General features: G+C 40.3%; 1 protein-coding gene and 1 long non-coding RNA gene across 6 annotated transcripts in view; one reads left to right on the forward strand and one right to left on the reverse strand.

The window, feature by feature from the left end:
• The first annotated feature begins 3,151 nt into the window (after positions 1 to 3,151).
• Positions 3,152 to 21,572, forward strand: part of asph (aspartate beta-hydroxylase) — a 40,594-nt gene continuing 22,173 nt past the window's right edge. For 2 of the 5 annotated variants that reach the window (XM_024268633.2, XM_024268636.2), the window contains exons 1-4: positions 12,583 to 12,716; positions 16,160 to 16,321; positions 16,689 to 16,733; positions 18,096 to 18,164. In XM_024268633.2, the coding sequence (XP_024124401.1) occupies positions 12,632 to 12,716; positions 16,160 to 16,321; positions 16,689 to 16,733; positions 18,096 to 18,164 (361 nt within the window). In that variant the 5' untranslated portion in view covers positions 12,583 to 12,631. Of the gene's footprint in view, positions 3,387 to 8,864; positions 9,019 to 12,581; positions 12,717 to 16,159; positions 16,322 to 16,688; positions 16,734 to 18,095; positions 18,165 to 21,572 lie in introns of those variants that run through there. The other 3 variants (XM_024268634.2, XM_024268637.2, XM_024268635.2) reach the window with 3 other exon arrangements.
• Positions 3,384 to 10,869, reverse strand: LOC118599896. The gene is made up of 3 exons (XR_004949437.1): positions 10,094 to 10,869; positions 7,858 to 7,897; positions 3,384 to 4,168 (listed from the first exon to the last, which is right to left on the reverse strand). It is a non-coding gene; the product is annotated as an uncharacterized LOC118599896 (long non-coding RNA).

Consider the following 21,572-nt stretch of genomic DNA (forward strand, 5'->3'; position numbering starts at 1 on the left):
AGTGACTTAGCGAACTCCTCTGTAGCATGCTAGCATGCTTTACTGTAGCATGCTTTTGAGTTCCTCTGTATCGAGCTAGCGAGCACCACTGTGGTGACTTAGCGAAGTCCTCTGTAGCACGCTAGCGTGCTCTACTGTAGCATTCCATTTGAGCTCTTCTGTATCGAGCTAGCAAACTCCACTATAGCGAACTAGCAAGCTCCTTTGTATCATGCTAGCAAGCTCCTCTAAAGCATGCTAGTGAGCTCTCTTGCAGCATGCTAGTGAGCTATTCTATAGCATGCTAGCGAGCTCCGCTGTAGTGAGCTAGAGAGCTCCGCTATCCACCAAGTAGCTGGCTAGCATAGCAGGCCTACCCACTGGGTGTACACTTAAGCCAATGCGGGGAAACAGGTGTGGCCACCACAGAAACTGTGGAGCTCCAATGTAGTGTTCTAGTGAGCTGTGCTGTATCAAGCTAGTGAGTTACACTTAGTATACTAGCAAGCTTATCTGGAGCATGCTAGCGAGCTCTGTTGAAGCAAGCTTTATTGCAGCATGCTAGCAAGCTCTGCTCTAGCAAGCTAGGGAGCTCCTTTGTAGCATGCTAGCAAGCTCCACTGATGCGAGCTCTACTGTAGCATGCTAGCAAGCTCTGCTGTAGCAAGCTAGTGAGATCCTTTGTAGCATGCTAGCGAGCTCCACTGATGTGAGCTCTACTGTAGCATGCTAGCGTGCTCCTCTACAGCAAGCTAGCTTGCTTTGTTGTATCTTGGGCAAAAGAGCTTTTGAAAGCACTGAAGAGAGAGAGGTTATACAGAACAGATGCCACTCCTCCCACGGATCAGATCACACCTTCACACAGTGATTAGTCAATGCAAGAGATTGGCCCACAGCAGCTGCTGTTATGTGCAAAAGTCTCAGCCTGTTTTACCTGTCAGTTCAGAAAAAGCATATCAGACATGGGTATGAAGAATCATGAGTTGAAAGGTGCAGTCATGGAAAAAAGTTAAAATTTTCCACTTTTGAAAAAACAAATTTCTTCCATTTAGAGACTTCAAAAACTTTAAACCCCAACAAACTCCTTAAAACTAAACTTGATTTGGAAGGAATATGGATAAAGTTTATTTTGCACAATTTCATATGACAAAGATAAAGGCACAGTGATTAAATCCTTCTGACAGAGCCTGAACCTTGAACATGCCAGCTCAGCCGTTACAATCTGTGTTGTCAACCAGCCTGAGAAAAATAGACTTTTTTACTGTTATTTGCTGTAAATGCTGTGGGCTTTACAAAAAACTTGCACAACACTTTTGATGTTATGCAAGAAAACCTTCCAGAAGAACAAAAATCACAGAAGTTCAACCAACATCAAGACGTTGCTCCATGAAGATTTTAACATGAATGGAAATGACAGCAGAAAGATGCCCTGCAGAGGAGGTTCAGCCAGAAACTGTAGGTGTGTTTTCGTGAAAGTCACTCACAAGTAAAAAATAAATAAAGTTATGCAACTGCAAACAAGATGACAGCTGAAGATTTTTTTATTAATACAAAAAATAAGATAACGTGCAAGTCAAGTTCTGCAAACAAAGTTCTCAAAATGTAACTTTTATGAACAACATATTTATATTTTGTTCATAAACAATAATAAGAGTGTCAGAATCGTTTGTTCAACCATGGGCCCACGACTGGGTTTAAAGTTTCTGTAAATATCTCAGATTTAATGTTTTTTCATCTGCGGGCCCTGGGTTAATTTAAAAAAATCAAAATTAGCAATAGAATATTTGCTAGGGCCTCGTGCTTCACACACGATTTTCAGAGATGCCTACAACTCTCTTTTGCAAATCAATGCATGAAGCTTAATTGTTAATATGAACATTCTGTAGCTGCAAAAAGTCATTGCTATATCTCAAAACAAAACCGGGGACAAACTAACCGTTTTTTTGTGTTTCTGCACTACCATAAAGGAAGCAACAGTCAAACAGAATATTCTGACGCTAAAGTACTGGAAGTTAAATTTAAAAAATGTTTATAGGACTCCAATCTAAAAACTTCCTTTATGAAGTTCCTGCCTGTGAGACTCAAGATGGATGTTCAACTCCAAGTCCTGAAATCTGGACAAACAGGAAGACTTGAAGATCCAGCTGAGAAGTCAACATGATCTTTCTGCCTGCACAACAGCCCAGGCTGCAGCTCCTTTAGACTGCTGGTACCTACCAGCTGCCTCTGGAGTCCCACAAGCCAGCCAGACTTGATAGAAGCTTGACGGCATCCCTTACTTCTGGTGAGCCTTCGAGGAAGGTAGAAAAGCGCTGTACAAGTATACACCATTTACCATTGGTGTTTACCACGGGGTTTGGGGGTTCCCCCCACTACAGGCACCAGAGACCTTGTGACCACTGCTCCTAACAGCAGCAGAGACAATGGAGGTTGAAAACATGGTGACTCAGTGACATCAGCCTCCCTCCTGTTTGAAGCTCTCTCTGATGAGGGAGTTAAAGACTTCCCTGATGGAGAGTTCAGTCAGACGTTCCCAGCACACCCTCACAGTACGTTTAGGTCTGCCATGTCTTTCTGGCCTCTTTCCCCACCAGTGAATACAACTCACCACCAGATAACGATCAGTGGACAGCTCTGGCCCTCCCTTCAAATTATGTGTCCAAGAGACATGGCAGAAGGTTGCTGAAAGGACGGGTGTCCTGATGCTTTGATGGACACCTTGATGCTCGAGTGTTTATTATTGAGAAACTATGATGAGCATTGAAGTCCAAAAACAAAAAACACCTCGGGTTCAGATCAGGGAGGCCATTCCTACCAATCACGCCCCTTCAGGTGCCACTGTCATTGAAGTTTCCCAGGACAGTGGAGTACCCTGTCAAGTAAATAAACAAATGCTGATAAAAATGTTTGTTACTGAGATGACTGATCATTTATGTTCTTGTTTACATGTTTTTATGGGTTATAGAGCATTATACTATCGTAAATAATGCGTATTTTTAAAAAAAAATCTGAAAAATCACAGGTCCTCTGATTTGAAAGTGACGTGTGGCACGCGCGGAGGCGGGGCGGCGCGAGGCCGCTCCGTCTTCCATCTTGCCACGTCCGAGAGGAAGCTGAAGGGCGGGGCCAACGGAACAGCGTCCACACGGTTCAATAAGTCCGGAGGATCTTTAGCTGCCATTGGCCTGAAGGTCTTTTGGTCCCGCCTCTTCGGCAGAGCTGAGCGGTGATTGGTTGATGTCCCTGTCAGTGCTGGGCTTTCTGGGGTTTGTTTGGTGCAGTTTTACTACACGAGAGGACGGTTTAAGGTTTCTCCGCCGTGACAAAGTCCGCTCCAGTCCGAGTCCAGCTCCTGCAGTCCAGCATGGCTCCGAAGAAAAGCGCCAACAAAAGCCACAAGCCTAAAGGTGCGTCGCTGCCGCTGCGGGTACTTCTGACGGGCAGGCCTCTGACAGGCTCCCGAACCAGGCCCGGTTCTGTTCTCTGCGTGAACGAGCGCGGACCCACACTAGTGCGCTTCGCCTCCTGCTCAATCAGATGCATGACAGCAGGACAACGCGCGTGCGTGTCCGAGTACTGCAGCACGCGCGCTGGAAATCGCATATTAACGCCGCCACAGTTCATCCGGTGCGTGCACGCCGCTCCGGTATTACCGGGGAGCTCCAAACTCCCGGCGTTTCCGGTGGCAGGAGTGCACGCGCACGGCTCTGGTTCGGTCCTGACATGCTAACTCAGCAGCCGCGCGCGCGCCGCTCGGTCCTACGTGGCTCGCGTGGGAGACTGTGGTGGGTTGATGTTGGGTGGTTTTCATTGATCTCACTCATACTGGATCTCAGGCAGTTCGAAAAGTTCTGATGAAGAACCGACGGGATGAAGTCCAAACCCGGTTAACCCAATCATAATTAACTCTACAGAATGAGAACTTCAAATAGAACCCGTCCTATGGAAATCAATCATGTCCACGTCGGTGTGCACGAGCTCCAGGGTTTAACCTTTTCAAGAAGACAGACAGATGTCCCTCACGATGCATTTATTATAATCACATTGAATGAGAAGAACTGGAGTTGACGGATCCTGCTGGGTTTGTGTGATCAGAACCGCCTCTGTCTGCGGGATGGAGAGATCCATCAGAATCTTCTGCAGCTCTGAAAGCCTCAGTAATGGCTGGATGCAGAGCTGGCTGTCATGTCTGAAATGAAAAAACTGTTTTCAGTCACTAAAGTTTACTTATATAGCACCTTTCACAGACTGGTCACAGTAAATAGAACATAAAATACAGCAACAATTTTAAAAGTATATAAAACACATAAGTTAAAGTCAAGGCCGGTCTCCGGGTAATTCTATCCGGGCCTCCACATATTACTTTATTGTTATTAATGCCCAGATGTTATCTTGTGCTTATTTCTAACTTTTACAATTTTTGACCAAATATATTTTTATGGAGAGTAAAATATTAAAAGTTATTTAAGGTTTTAGTTGATTTATTCTGAAATAATATTCCTGCCTTTTTATTATTCATGATTATGTTAAAAAGTTACAGTTTTAAAGTAACCTGTGGGTCCATCAAGCTAACTGTATTAACAGATACAGTTAGCTTTAGGGCTAACACAATAAGTTGTTTAATCGACAACTTATGGACTATTAAAATATTCGATGACTAATTTATTTGTCGTTACTTTATATTATATGGAGTTAGATTGTAGTAAAGTTGAACAAAGTTGTGAGCGTTCAGCACCAAAAAGATCCACATTATTCTCATTATTTGAGTCAGTGAGACTAAAACTTTATCTTTAGTGAACAATAGTTCCTTGTTTCAGATGATGACCTCATTAGGGAGATAAGAAATATAGGCTTTGAATGCCCCCCACTAACCCCTAAATACTAAAAAACTACATAGTGCCGGACTATATAGTTCCCTGGATTTTAAAGATAATTCCGACACGATGCTCACTACTTTTTTTTTCGTCTTTCTAAACACCGGATATGATGTCACTGATTTCACGAAGGGAAAAAAACGAACATTTCACAGCGTTTATGTATAACTCCACTGTGTTCTGATGGTGAAAATTTGGATGGTTTATTCAAAAATTACATTTAAACAATTTTTTTTGTTTGACCGCAATGCATTGTGGTCTAATCTAGTGACCATCGATGTAAGTTAGTTTTTCACAAAGACTTCTGGAAAATTTCCAGTGCACTCGATTTTGGAATTATTAGATTCGGCAGCACTAAAAATGACGAATGCACTATATAATGATTAGGGGGGAATTCGGACACAACCACACTTTGCATCAAATTAATTTTGATGGGGGATCTTTGACCCTATATACCCATTATAAATGAAATTTATATTCAATTGTTACATCATCTTGAGGGGCGGGGCACCTGTCAAAATTAGGTTTGATGGAAAGTTTATTCCTTATCTCTCTCTCACTTGACTGAATCTTGTTTTAATACCAGAAACTAATGAAGGACAGAGGCTGCACAATTCAAAAGTTGAATAAACTATCTTCTTCATCGTCTTTATTTGTAGTTCGTTTAAAGCTAATGATGGTTAAGATGCTTTACATCCACTTTGCATCTGACCTGATTAGTCGCCCAATCGTAAAAAAATAATCTGTGATTAGTCGACTATTAAAATAATCGTTTGTGGATGTGAACATTCAATAGTTCATTTTACATCATGTTTACATTAAAAGTGTTTTTCATAACCAAATAAATATAGTTTGAGCAGAGATTGAAAAGTTAGCTCATATTTGATGCAATCAATTCATTATTTTCTACAGTAATGGCCAACCCTAGTACGCAACATGTTCAACTGCTCTTTCCTCCTGGATGTGCTGCACACCTGAGTGAACACACCTGAGTGAACATACCCGAGTGAACACACCTGAATGAACACACCTGAGTGAACACACCTGAGTGAACACACCCGAGTGAACACACCCGAGTGTGGGACACTGGTTTGAGGCCACCTGAGAAGCACCAGAGCTGCAAACATTAGAGTTCTGATGTGTATAAATCAGTGAACACTCTCATTTCTCAGGTGTTTACTCTTTTTATTAGCGATTAGCTGCTGTGCTGACTTGGCTGTTTTAGAGCAGCTCTGTCTTCACATCACTTCTGTGTGAAGCCTGCCTGCAGAAGTCTAATGAACGTCAGACGGAATAGAAGATTCTTTTGTGCAAACAAACTCCTCTCTTAATTTTCATAGCATTCAAATCAGCAGATGACCTAATAAGCAGAAACACAGGTGGTTCCTGAGGTGGTTTTTGCTGCTGTCATTTAGTCCTGTTATGGGTTTGTTAGTCAGGAGTTCAACACCACACAGATGCTCACAAGTTTTGGTTAAATATTTTGTCTTTTAGTTAAAACTGTTATAAAATATAGCTTTTTTTTCAGATAATAAGTTGCACTTTTGGGTGAAAAGTGTAACGCTGCTAAACAACTCTGCCCAGCTCAGAGTAATGCTGCATTTATACAAAACGATTTCTGCGTCAAATTTGAATCTGGCATTTTTTTTAGCCTCATTGCTACATGGAAGCAGTGACTGTATTTAAAATGCAATGAAGACAAGGACATTTGAAAGACCAGAGCTCTACAGAAACATCACAACATGTCACCATTTCTGGGTGCATGGGATCATTCAGTATTTTTTTTTTTTTTTTGGGAAAGTTCACCATCCACTGCAGGAGCTGCATCTGATAGACGGCGCTTTCAGCGATACTTCCATCTCACTGTAACCTAGTTTGATGTCTCGCTGTCCTGCTTTAGTCCAAGGAGGGAAAAACAAGAATTATGTCTTGATGCAGTTAAAGGGGCCCTACCATGATTTTCTTAAGCCTTTCAGAGTGAACTATATCCATATATATGATCATATATATGGATACATATATGATCTGCTCACACGCAAGACGGCGTCAGAATCAATCTATAGCCAGAAGCGGAAATTGTAACTTTCGCTGGTTGCGAAAGTGGAAATTCCCTGAACTTCAGTAAACCCTATCAACATTATATTTCAAAACTTTTTCAGAACAATCGGCTTTTACGCCTTTGAATTGAATAAACTGTTTTTCTCTCCTTGAAACAGCTAATCAGAGCTGCGAAATGCAGGGTTTTTTTTACTGTGACAGAGTGTCACAGAGAAAAAAAAATGTAAAAAGGCTTGATAAAAGAGAGGAAAAAAAGGAGAAAAAGGTCGAAAGCTTAAAACGATATTTTTGTTGCGGCCGGCTCCGGCAGGTTGAGGCATTAATTTTCCAAACTCTTGGAAGGAAATATTTTTTTTAAGTAACCATTTGTGGTATAAAAACACTGTTTTTTTTGTTTTCTTCTTCTTCTTGAGAAAAAAGTGTAATACTATAGCGCGATCGCCACCTAGTGGCCAAACTGAACCACCCTCCAGGAGAAGCAGAACAATGTTTACAATGTTAAAGATCTGAACATTTTAGTTAGAACTTCTCCTTTAGAGAATCACTGTTCACTGATACATTTTACAGATCGAACCGTACTATACTGTGCCGGACAGTACACACACAAAACCATTGGATTGACTTTATCTTAGCAAAAAACTGATGAAGACCATTGACTGAGCTGGACTGAGTGAGTGAGACGTCACTCATAGAAGATGATTTACTTCCGGTTCCAACCAAATTAAGTCAATTAATTCACCATTTTAACACGATATGTCAGTCACCATGTAGGAACCAGATGTCCTCGGTAAGCCGGGATTGGTTCGTGTCCGTCTTAGTGTGCATTCCTATGGCAACCACTCTCTCCAATCAGTAGTGAGCATTTTAGAAGGCCACACCCCTTCCACTGAATGCAGGCTCAGGACAATCTGTCAATCAAACACTTCAAACATGCAAGACCACCTACTTTTATTGAGGCATCTGATTGGTCAGTTGAATAACTTGTGCTACAGAAAAAATATCATGAAAAAAATAGAATTAGTAAGATGTTAAACAAAGGTATCAGAACAAGAATGATTATTCTGACAAATAGACTGACTAACAGCTGTTTGTTTCTATGTAGAAGTCTATAAGATTTTGGCTTCTTGGAGCCAGCAGGTACTTCTGTTTGGAATGCCAGGGGTGGAGCCACTCAGTCCTGGTTTCATATACAGTCAAAGGTGGTCATATCAGAGAGGAGGATTTACAACCCCCAGCCCCCCCAGTGCTTCCGTTAACTTTATGAACTTAACATCAACAAACATGTAGGGTTTCTCTAATCATCTGCCTCACAATGCTTTTCCTTTTTTTAAAGTGTGAATCTCAGCAGCAAGCTGCTTGAGAAGAATGTCCCAGCACCCCCTCTGTCCTCCGCTGACCTCCTCTCCATCTTCACTCACTTCCCATGTGTTCATTGGAAAGACTGGAATCAAACCTTTAGCTGCTTACAACCTCCCATATGGATGGAAGGTTGTAGAGCCTGAAAGTGGATGAAAAGTCCAAAGAAAACCCTGTGATGTTCTTCAGAGAGCCTGGAATGTTTTTTTTTTTCTGAGAATTCATTTCTAGTGAAGCTGTGCTCACATTGACATGACGTTGTTTTGCTTTGCTAAAGGTTTGTCTTAGTCAGCCTCAGACAGCTCTGGACTACAGACCTGTGACTTTCAGAGTTCTCCCTCAGTAAAGCCTGGATGGGGTCTGTTTCCAGTCTTTCTGTTCTCTGCAGCCACTCACACATGTCCGTTCACTGACTGCAGAGAGGAAATGGCTTTACTTTGTCTGCTTTCTCCAGCTTAGTGCTGAAGGGTTTGGTGGTTCAGAGTAAAGGTCTCTTTAAAAGAGAGGAGTGTCGTCTCAAAAGTTGGAAAAACCTGGGTTTCTGGAATTGCCTCTGGGGCATCTGCACATGTGTCCAAGCGGGAGGCGCACAGAAGCCGGAGCTGCTCGTCAAAGCCTCTGGGAGGACGGCTTGCATAAGACCCGATCTGACGAGACTCAGTCCACATTTTCTTTCTTTTTTGTTAGAAAGCTGTTTGTGTAGATGACGGCTGCAGTCGTCTGAACATGGAGGCGTCAGAAGCACACGGCGGTATGGTTCTGCATGCATTTTGCACTTCCTGTTTTCTTTGCATGTGTGTGCGCACTTGTGTGCAGTGGGAAACAGAAGTGTGTGTGCTGCTTTAGGAAGTGTTTGGAACAACAGGTTGATTCTTTTTGTTTGTCCTCATGGCGACATGCATACTAATATTAAAAGCAGAGTGCGGCATAAATGTGAAGTGCAGATGTCATCGGGCTCACTCTGCTTCAAGCAAACAAACATGGACGTGTGAACCAGAGTTTCTTCATGAGATAATCCAGTCCTGGTTTTCCTCAAACAACTCCTGAGGCCAAACATGGAGCTTAGTGACTTTTCTCTTTATTTATTTTATGTGATCATTTTAGTGGTTGACTAATCGCCGATAATGCTAGTGTGAATGCTGTAAGCTGAATTTGGCCGCTAAAGATGCTAGTGCTGATAGCTGAAGATGCCAAAACTGATAGGTAAAAACACTGAAGCTGATAGATGAAGACACTGAAGTTAATAACTGAAAACGCTGGAGCTGATAGCCATCTAAAATTTTAGTTAAATGCCAAATTATTCTAAAAGACTGAAAAAAGCCCAAGTTACCACAAACAGATAGCATGTAGCTCAAGTATTAGCTAAACTCCAAAATAGCTTAAAAACAAAAAAAAAATCCTAAATTAACCAAAATAGCTAGCATGCAGCTTAAATATTAGCTAAACTCCAAAATAGGGTTAAAAAATAAAAAAAAGCCTAAATTAGCTAAAACAGCTAGCATGTAGCTTGAAAAATAGCTAAACCTTAAAATACCCTAAAAAACTGAAAAAAGCCTAAATTAGCTAAAATAGCTAGCGTTTAGTCCAAAAAGCTAGCAGAACTAGCTAGCATAACCTTCAACTTTACTACACTCTGACTCCATATAATATAAAGTAACGACTAATCGACTATTAAATTAATCTTTGACTATTTTAATAGTCGATTAGTCGTCAATTAGTCGACTAATAGTGTCAGCCCTGATTAGCATGTTTGTTTTATTGACGCTTTTGATTCAAAGGGAAACACATGAACAACTGCCAGTCAAATATTCTAAAGTGAAACTTACAAGTCTGAATCTGCAGATGTTGACTCTTGGATGGAGAGGAGCTCTGGCACAGTGACGGCTTCAGATGACAAGTGAAGCTCAACAGCAAAGCGTCTTTCCTTGTCAGCTTTGGCTTAATTATTTACTTTGAAAAGCTGTTTACAGCACCTGATGAGCAGCTGTTCTTGACTGTCTGTACCTTTGCCAGCATGCGTGTCAGAAGCTGGTTTCTGCTCTAGGATTAGGTAAAGAGTCAATAGTTTTTTTTTTATTTTTTCCTCATTGTTTCGTCCTGGCGTGTCTCTGCTTTCTCACTGCATGGGTTCAGTTTCCATAAAGTTTTTCCATGCAGTTGATTTCTCCTCGAGGGTGGAGTTCATCTCTGTGCCGATTGTTTTCCTGCAGACTACTTCAGTCATTTTTGTGTTCAAAAGACGAGAAGAGGACTTCATTGGATTCATTACAGGTTTAATGAACTATTGTAATAATTTTCTTAATTTTTAGTTAGGATGTAGCTTAAACAACTCAAGTGTAAAGCTACCGAGTGTTGAGATGTGTTTTACAACTAGTTTACACACGACGTGATTAGTCAACCAATCAAAAAAATGAATCGGTGATTAGTCGACTATTGAACTAATTGTTTGTGGCAGTACTCTATCAAAGCAGTAATTAATAACTCAGTGCATTTATCATAGTTGGAACTGGTATCACGAGGTTTCCCTTCAGATCTGATTTTTCATCTTAAAGCGTTTGCAAATATTTTGGGATCAAAAGAAAACATATGGGGTTAAATCAGGATCAGCTTAAAGTGAACGAAAAAACAGACTGAAAACTTGAAAAATAGACCTGTAAATGAAAAAAAAACAAGAATTTGTAAATTTGAAAAAAAAAAAATTGATTTTTTTTTTCAAATTTGAAGTAAATGAGGTAAATCTTGAAAATTTATTAAAAAAAAAGGAAAATGTAGAAAAAAAATTATTTGGAAAAAAATGTGGGTTTTTTTGAAAATGTGAAAAAAAACCCTGAAAATTTGCAATAAATTTTATAACTTAAAAAAAATAATGAAATAGTGAAAACTTGAATACAGAAGCTATAAATGTAAAAATTACCATTTGGAAAATAATGTATCCATTAGTAGCTGATGTTTTTAATTAATTTATTTTTTTTGCCTTTCTAAATCTTCACTTTCAGTCCTCAGTTTTCAGTTTCAATTTAGATTTTCGAGTTTTCGCTGCTCAGCTGATCCTAATTGTACATGGGGGCGGGGCTTTGAGCTTGTTGGGTACAGGAAAATACATCCCATGATTCCCCAAGCTGTAATGGTGATATGAGATGTTTTCTGCTGCAGAACGTTGTCTGTTTATGGCCCCCCACGATCAAACTTAGGGAGAGCAGTATCACCACTGTGCACTTTTACCTTGTTAATAACACAGTGTGCCTCGCTCGGTCTCGCTGTTTTGGGGATTTTTTTCAGACAATTTTGGTGTTGATCTAGTCAAACGATCTCCTGCGTGCTGATTTTTAGGCAGACGAGGAGATTGGCAGCGTTGCATAAATCTTTATCATGATTAAATTCTTGTTTTTTATCCTAATGATAGACTTATTTTTCTATGAATATTCATGTGTGTCTGAGAAAAGTGTAGAAAATGTGTAGTGAGGAGTCCTCTCTGTCCCCCCCATGGGAAACATGTCCCTGTAGCCAATGAACTCAAAGCCCCGCCCCCATGTAAGATTATGATCAGCTCAGCAGCGAAAACTTCAAAATCTGAAGTGAAACTGAAAATAGAAAAGCAAAAAAAAAAAAAAAAGTTAAAAAAACAGCTGTTACTAATGGATACATTATTTTTCAATTTGTAGTTTTTACATTAATAGTTTTTTTTAATTCAAGTTTTCAGTTTTTTTTTTTTTTTTTAATTTTCAAGATTTATTTCATGTTTTCAGGCCTTTCTTTTATTTTCTTTTTTACCCTCAAATATTCAAGATTTATTTCAAGTTTTCGTTTTTGTTTTTTTTTTTTAATTTTCACTACATTTGTTTTTCAAATTTTCTTTTCTTGTTTTCAAATTTTCAATCAGTTTTTTCTTTCACTTTAAGCTGATCCTGATTTGACCCCATAAAAACGGCTCAACCGGATCCACATGAAGATGAGCTGCAGTTCAGTCATGGGCCTGCGGGGGCTGTAGTGAGCCAGTTCACAAGCCTCCATACTGTTGCCGCATGCCTGACCATTCCTTCACCCCTCAGTAGAGCTGATGTGAAACGTTGCTGGACAAAAGGCTCTGAGATCACTGACGCCGTGCTGCACATCAGCCTGTCAGTCACTTTCACACTCTTCCTTTGTCTGCTAGTTGCTTATGGGATTCCCGCACACTGCAGTCTCTGCTGCCTGTATGCCCCCCCCAGGACCAAACTGTGTCCTGGTCCGTGCTGTGTCCTTTCCTCTTTGTGTCAGGGCCAGCTGCTGCGACAGCTCTATAAATATCTGCTGAAACTGCCTGATAATATGGGGGGGGGGGGGATTCACTGCGAGCCGTCTTTTAGAGTCAGATTCAGCTCGGGATGGATGGACCAGCGTCTCTGGTGGGGTCCACCACCCCTCCTGTTGTCCCAATACTTTCTGCAGAGACGGTGGGGGACGTGACAGGTGAGGAGAAGTGACTGGGGTGTGGGGGGGGCAGCATTGTGCATTCCTGCTATTATGATAAAAGACTAAGGATTCGATGTGTTTTTATGGAAAAGAAGCAGCTGTGAATGTGGTCATAGCTGTGTTAGTGCTGGAGTCCTTGAGGACTTTGGTGAAGGACTTGACCTCCTGGTCCATCAGTGAACTTTGGGCTCTGCTGGAGTCTTGGTTTTTGCGTGTTTGTCTGAAACCAGGAGGCTGCCGGGTTTCAGGGTTAACACTTCACCCTAAGATGGCGTTTGTTTGTAGGCATCTGAAATTGGAGCCTGGTCCCAGGAACACCTGTTCATTCTGCCCGCTGCTATTTTCCTCTCTTCTTGTGTCCGGCTTTCCCAGAATAACTTCCTGGATGTGGATCGTTTTCCTTCTTCTGCAAACAATAGCACCGCTTTGAATTGGAGTTTATGGCTGCCGTGCTTGCAGCCATCCCTCTCAGGTCACTGGACATTCCCCTGTTGTCGTGGTAACTGTGTTTGCAGCATCTCTCCTTGAAATGAAAAACACCTTCAAGATTTTACAGTTGGGTACTTTCACTCAACCCATTTTTAGATGACTCTTCCTTTGACTCCTGACTTTGTTGTTCTGTTTTTTTTTTCTTTTCATACTTGACTCAATATAAGGACGTTTGATTTTAAAAGGACACAACAAATCTTCTGCATAAGCAGATTCCCAAGGTCACTAGCTATTCTACAGCAGGGGTGTCAAACTCAGTCGCATAAGATGGCAAAATCCAAAACACACCTTAGGTCGTGGGCCGAACAGGATAAACATTTATTGAACTCTCTAAAACTAAATTTTTAAAAATTGAAAACCATAACTTTTAACATAATTATGAACTAGATATTTAGCATTACCTGCAATAATGCTAGTGTGAATGTTGTAAGCTGAATTTGGCCGCTAAGGATGCTAGTGCTGATAGCTGAAGATGCTGAAATTGATAGCTGAAATCCCTGAAGCTGAAAACGCTAAAGCTTATAGCCAGCTAAATTATTAGCTAAATGCCACATTTCCCCCAAAAAGCAAAAAAAGCTCATTCATTCAGCTTCTTGACTGCTTTGTCCCTTTCGGGGTCTCGGGGGTGCCGGAGCCTAACCCGGCTGCTGATGGGCGAAGGCGGGGTACACCCTGGACAGGTCGCCAGTCTGTCTCAGGGCTAGAAAACTTAAGTTAGTCAAGACAGCTAGCATGTAGCTGAAATAATAACCAAGCTCCAAAACGTCCTATAAAATAAAAGTCCAAAAAACTAGCAGAATGCTAATTTTTAAAACTTTAAAACTGTAACTTTTTAACATAAATATGAATAATAAAAAGGCAGTAATATTATTCTAGAATAAATCAACTGAAACCTTAAATAACTTTCAATATTTTACTCTCCATAAAAATATATTTTATCAAAATTATACAAGTTAGAAATGAGCACAAGATAACATCGGGCCATTAATAACAATAAAATAAAATTACCCGGAGGGCCGGATGCGGCCCCTGGGCCTTGACTTTTCACACATGTTCTAGCGTGACTGCTGTAGACCACCTTCAGATGTTTCATTGAGACCTTCATTCTTGGAAGCAAAGAGCTGTAAAGGAAATGAACAGAACCACATTGTCAGGGATTTGGACTTTGTCATCCAGACAACACGGTGACTGGGACTGGCAGAATAAGATTGATGCTCTCGTCTTTGAGACAAAGGGGTACATAAAAGAATAAAGTAAAAAATCAGCAGAATAAAATGAATGAAGAGTATTGCACAGCAGAAGCAGTCTGTGTGGACGAGAAGGTGTGGCATGAAACGGTCTTGGCCCTGACTGTGCTCTGAGTGCGGTGCTGTGTGAGCTCATCAGTGTGTACATGTGTGTATCTGTAAGACGATGTGTGCGATGCTCTGGCATGGTTCAGGGTTCTTGGCATGTTTCCTCCCTTCTCCTGATGATGCTGGGATAGACCCTAACCCACCGACCGAGAACCTGCGATTTAACCGACCGATAATGCAATGTCAATATGAGTTATGATACATGAACAAATGGCAACTAATAGATCATATCAATTTTACTGAAAGTTTTATGTAGATAAATTCAAAATAACTTCAATGATATCACAAGTTGTCTCTGCAGGAGAAAGGTAAGAACTTGTATGTCAGGAAGACACACCAAAGAACAAAAGTCTACCTTTCTGGTTGTACTGGCCAAACTAATATGGACAACAAAGTAGGCAGTGTGGGCTTGGACTTTCCAACCCTCGAGCTCTCATTGGTTCTTGTTTGAAGAGGCTGTAGAACTTCATATTTATCATCCTTTGAGACGTTCCTATAGAGGTAGATAGGGGGCGCTCATTTCACCATTATGTCTGGCAGTTACTTGAATTATTTAGTTTTTGTTCTGTTGTTTACAACAATTTTGCAGTAAGTAGTGGCAATACTTTTCATGTTTACTATTTTTAACGCTGAATTCTACAGATAATTCAAATTTAAATGGTGTCGATGCTCGTCAAAGACGTAGTATTACTGATTTGCACAAAAGTGTTTATTATTTGTTGCACAAAATAAGACACAAGTTGTTTATTATGATTCTGTTCAAGCTAAAAAAAAATAAAATGGGGATATATTTTCCTAAAAAAACATGTTCTTCTATATACTGTGAGTTATTAGAAATTATTTTGACCAATTATCACAGCATCGCTATACCATCGATATCAAGAACCATGTATCGCACTGATTCCTGGTCCTAATAAGTGTACTGCACAAGCTGACTATGATAAATTGTTACATTTTTTTGTGCAGGCCTAAAGTAGTACAGCATTTATTTATAAGCACCACAAGGACGGTGTAATCCTTAGCAACAAGTCATCTATTAAAGTGCACCATAAGTATACTAAAACTGAGGCAGTATGCCTGTAGTTTACTCTGTATATACATTGTAAGCTTAAATATTCAGTTAGTACACTTTGTACAATACGCGATCTATAGCAGAGCAGGAGTGTTTAACTCCAGGCCTCGAGGGCCGGTGTCCAACATGTTTTCCTACCTATTTGCCAGTGAAGCTCCTTATTGGCCCAACACACCTGATCCAGGTAATCAGCAGTAGGTGATGGAGGATTCCTGGAAAACCAGCAGGAGGCCGGCCCTCGAGGCCTGGAGTCCGACACCCCTGGTTTATAGAATAGAATACTTGGTATACTTGGATTCTCAAGAACGCCTCATGAAAAAACAAGACATTTCAGGCTCTGAAATCTGCTTTTTGTCTTTTTTTGTGACACTAAAAACTGGAATGTGAAGATGAGGAAGATGGAGTTTGATGACCTGCCTTCCTCTTCTTCACTGGGTTCATTTTTGGTGGAGATGCAGTGGACTGTGAGCATGCTCCTGCCAGAGCTCAACCTCGGTGCTGATCTGACATGAATGTTTTCACAGATGCCAGTAAAGTCCAGGCGGCCAGTAAGAACGGGAAGAGGGCGGAGTCTGGATCCGGCGGCAGCAGCTTCTTCTCCTGGTTCATCGTGCTGGCGCTTCTCGGCGTCTGGACCTCTGTGGCTGTGGTCTACTTTGACTTGGTGGACTATCAGGGAGTCCTAGGTGGGTAGATTTTGGAGCTGCATGCATGGAAGATGTCATTACAGATGCTTTCTGCTACCTTCTGCATCTTTCCACTCCTTTGTCATGCTAAGGGGGTGGGAGCTTAACCACATAAAGGCTTTACCAGCTTAATGACTAATAGAATAGTGGTATTTTTTATGTGCCCGTTCCCAGAGAGAAAGGTGAGCAACAACTTAACTCAAAAGCATCCCACATTTCAGAGGTTTTGCAGCGGAGATGCTAATAAAAAGGAAGAAAAGAAGCAAGTGTGTGGAGAGGCTTTCCCTGCATCTTTGCACCTGCTGATGATGAAACCAAGAACTTGTTCTGCATTTGTTTCAACCTGTCTTTCTGTGTTTGCATGCAGACAAGGCTAAAGGCTTACAGATTAACCTGTCTGAGACCCTGCAAGGTAAAACGCTGCTTCTCTACTGCCCTCTTTCCTTTTTTTTTTTTTTTTTATAGATGATGCCACATTTCCCAAATCTAGTTTTAGGTTCTAAATGAAACCTTGAAGCAAACTGTTTTTAAGTCCCCCAAAATGTATGAATCTGCTAGAAATGAAAATCTGTTTTCCTTGAGATTCATCGATTCATTCAACTATTCAAATAGTCGATAAATAGTTACTTCATATTATATGGAGTTAGAGTGTAGTAAAGATGAACAAAGCTTTGAGCGTTACTATAGTGTGAATGCTTGTTTAGCTGCAATGTTCAGCTCGTTCAGGACATTACTGCTTGTATTTTTAGTATTCATAAACTTATAGTTTTTGAAATATTGAGCAAATTATGCCCCAAAGGAAATGAATGAGAAAGTCTTCACATTTCAAAATTTTAAGCAGATTAGCAACAAGTCTTTAAATATTTTCATGTTTTCATCTATTAAAGTAATTAAAAAAAAATTTAGCTAATATTTTAGCAACATGCTAACATTTTTGACTATTTGGTTCAGAGAGGAATTTTAGGCTAATTTAGAGTTTAGTTTCTATTTCAGCAACAGGCTAACGTTTTTGACTAATTTAGTTTACTGATGAATTTTAGGCTATTTTGGAGTTTATCTAGTATTTAAGCAATGAGCTAGCCTATTTTGGCTAATTTTACATCTACTGAGGTTTTTTGGCTAATTTGGAGTTTAGCTCATATTTAAGCAACACACTAAATATTTTTGCAAATGTACATGTTTTAGGGATTTTTAAGCAATTTTACTACAAAATGTTAAGAAATTTAGGTCAACTTTAGCGTTCTTTCATAGCTCTTAAATTAAATTTCAAGTCTTTTAGCAAATTTAACATTTTGCAAATGGATTTTTCATTTTCAGTAAACTATTTCATCAATTAAAGTCAATTGCGTCACCATTTTCAGCATCTTCAGCAAATACTTTCTAGTTATAAAACTATCATCTTCATTGTCTTCATTTTTTGTTAGATTAAAGCTAATGATGGTTAAGATGTGTCCTTTACATCTACTCTGCCCATGACCTGATTAGTCACCTAATTGTAAAAATAATTGGTGATTAGTTGACTATTAAAATAATGACTTGTGGAAGCACTAGACTCCACATGACTTTGGTTTCCAGTCTGCAGACAGTTTCCTCCTCAGCGTTTCTCTCTGTAAACTTCATCCTGTCAGCTGGATGTGAGAGAATGAAATCTGCTCCTCTGTATTTTGTTTTGACTAACCTGGACTTGCATGTGTCGATAGCATCGTAAAGGGAGGGGGTCAGTCCAGATGCATTTGAAAGTGACTAAACTGTGAGTGTTTTTGATCTCCTTCAGGAAAGCTGGTGGCCTACGACACCGACGGCGACGGTGATTTTGACATCGAGGATGCTAAAGTTCTGCTAGGTTAGTGAAAGTTTCTGGACTGTTTTTGTTTGACCTCTGAGATACACTAAAACCGCCGCTGTTTAGCTGCTTTGAGTGGATCTTCTTAAATGAGGAACTTTGGTTTCCTCGTCTCTGACCTGGTCTCCAGAAATCCCCATAGATCTCAGCAGGTCTTTTTGTGGAGCAACAAACAAGTTTGTGTGAGAACCTTTATAAACTGTTTTCAAATAACAAATGTGTGGGAGTGGCAGGTTTGATGTTTGTTCTGACTCTCTACTGGTTTTCTTCTGGAAACAGGCTGAGTCAGAGTTCTTTGAAAATGACTTTTAAGTTCCAGAAAAAGAGTTTGACAAACTGGTTTGAACTGCAGCAAACCTGCAGCCTGACTTCACTCTGAGATGCTCAGAACTGTTTTTTTACTTTTTAATTTAAATTTCATTTTTGCTCAAACACAAAATCTTTAACATACGGTAACTTCTCAACCATAAACACAATCTACTGGAATTGCGTTGATCGTGTTAACAATTAAAAACATTACAGTAAATCAAAGGACATAAACACTGAAGCTCCGGTGTTAAAGGGTTGAACTGCACCTCCATCACAGTCCAGTTAGTCCTCCTACTGTTGCTGGCGTTTAGATGAGCATTTCCCAGCTCCGGTCTGGTGCAATGCCCAACAAACCCCCCAGAAAAGGGTTCAAATCAGGCAGCATGCAAAAGTTCCAGTATCAATTAGTAAGGTTGAATTATAAATGTAACTATACCAGGTGTCTGCAACCTTAAAGAATAAAAGAGCCAATTGGTCCAGTTTCTCACAGACCAAAAGAGCTTTTAATAGTCGACTAATCAGTGATCAGTTTTTTATTAGTCGGCTAATCTGATCATGCACAAACTGGATGTAAAGCACACATCTTAACCATCATTAGCTTTAAACTAACTCAAAACTAGATATATAGCATTAGCTGCAATAATGCTAGTGTGAATGCTGTAAGCTGGATTTGTCTGCTGATAGCTGAAGATGATCAAATTGATAGCTTAAAACACTGAAGCTAATGGCTGAAGTCGCTGAAGTTGATAGCCAGCTAAAATATTAATTAAATGAGAAATTAGTCTAAAAAAATGAAAAAAAGTTAGCCAAAACAGCTAGCATGTAGCTGGAATATTAGCTAAACTCCAAAGTAGCCAAAAAAATCTGCAAAAGTTGTTCAAAAAGCTGGCATAATGCCATTATAACTTTCAACTTTATTACACTCTGACTCCATATAATATAAAGTAACGACTAATCGACAATTAAATTAGTCATCGACTATTTTAATAGTTGATTAGTCGTCGATTAGTTGACTAATTGTGGCAGCCCTAGTGTATGTTTATAAACAACATTTATAACTTATTTTACTTTTTACAGCCGCACACACTAGTTCCTTTCAAAATAAAACCCACCCTGTGTCAAAATGTCCTCTAACTGCAGCAGATTTACTTAAATTAAACAGCAAGACAGTCAAACATGTTGTTTTTTATCATTTGGATTTTGGTGTGACACCTTCATTGTATCCCCTTTTACTCTCAGATATAAACAACATTTTAGTAGAATCTATTTATTTTAGAAAAACTTAAAACATTTAGGGTAAAATGAGCTTTTTTGTCATTCTCCAAGATGTGAGGCACAAAACACATCATTCTGAATCGTTTTCAATCATTTTAAACTGGATTTGTTCAAAACTTTAACCACTTCAGTATAAGTTACCAAAATAAAACAATGTTTAGAGTCTTGAATTTGACTAACTAAAATAAAAACACAAATTTAAAGAACATTTCTACAAAATTTCTAACAGTAAAATCAACTTTTTTTGCTTGGTTGTTTGACATGTTAAAAACCTAAGCAGAAATGAGAAAACTTAAATAACTAATCTGTTATGTATTCAATCGTTAGCATTTTTCTTTAAAGAGCCACAAAAAGGGATAAAAGAGCCACAGGTTGCAGACCCCTGATCTATACAAATAAACCATTTGCCTTAAACAGCAGGGAAACCTTTAACAAAGCAAAAATATTATGTATTTTTATATTTAAATTCTGCTTCTCTGCACGTTGTGGTTTACTCTTGTATTTAATTGAGGACATTTTCATAGTTGGGTAAAAATAGATACATAAAATAAACAGAACTTCATTTATAGCTCTGCCCTTCGGGGAGACGTGGATTTTTAGGGAGAGAAAATGCTCTCTGGATTTGTGTGTGTAATACTCATACAATACATGTTGTGCGTAACTGTGTGTACTTTCTATTGTGCATCAATAGCTTACAAAATAGAATGTATCCAGACGTGATGGGGATTTGGTTGTTGGGGTGACTGATGGACCTCTCTTCATCCTCACGTGGGTCAGAGTTTATTTTGTTCAGACAGAACCGTGGAAGTTTCTGGACAGACTCGCTGATCATTTCAAAGTGTGAAAAAAACAAATTTCAGCTCCTCCGGCTCCAGTAGTGGCAGATCTGAGCTGGAGTCAGCAGATTTTTGAATGGAGTGTCTACAAATGTCAGACAGAAACATGTCGTCTGTAAAAACTGGACATCCGTAGGGAGGGACGAGCTCTGGTTTGAAAGCATTTAACCCGAGTGCACCCCCGGGAGGACCATCCCAGAGGAGATATGAAATGATCCAACACTGTCCTGACTCTGAGGAGAGTGATGGGAAAGCCTCCTGACCTGCACCGCTCAGACGTCTTTCCTCTCTTGGAGGCTGTCGAGGCATCGTTGAGCGTTTTGCCCCCCCGCCCTCGCTGCACCTGTGCAGGTGTCCTCTGACCCTGGGGAGCCTGAACTATGACCCTCACTGCCTAACCTGAAAGCTTCTGACCTGTTCCTCTTCTTTCCTTCCCTCCTTCTCTCTCCTCCTTTTGTTTTGGCACATTTTTAATTCATTCGATTTCATCTTTTTTTATGCCCCCCCCCCACTCCCCTCCCCTTCACCGCACATTTTCCTTCTGCACCCCCCACATCCACCCGTCTCCCCCTACGCAGGCCTCACCAGTGAGGGCGATGGTCAGGGGGAGCCAGAGCTTCTGGATTGGTTAGAAGAAGTGGAGGAGAGTGGCTCTCATTGGTTGAACAGTTTCTTCACTTTCCTGTTGGGTCTGATAAACCCGCTGAAGCCCCTAGACGAAGAAGACGAGGAGGACTGCTACTCAGTCATGAAGGAGCATGACAGGGATGAGGAGGATGAAGATCCCCGGGGATACAAAGACAGAGGAGCCAAAGAGGCTCCGAGCAAGGGGCAGAAGGTGGTGATCGTAGGTCTCCAGAACCAGTGAACTCTGGACGTGTTCTGTTCTGGTCAGTCCAGCAGAGTTCTGGTCACAGCAGAACCTTCAGTGGAACTATTGACTGCCATCTCTTGGTCTGGATCTGCAAATGATTCTCAGGAACTTTTT

The sequence above is a fragment of the Oryzias melastigma genome, linkage group LG17, assembly GCF_002922805.2.
Source record: "Oryzias melastigma strain HK-1 linkage group LG17, ASM292280v2, whole genome shotgun sequence".
NCBI classification, from domain to species: Eukaryota; Metazoa; Chordata; class Actinopteri; order Beloniformes; family Adrianichthyidae; genus Oryzias; species Oryzias melastigma.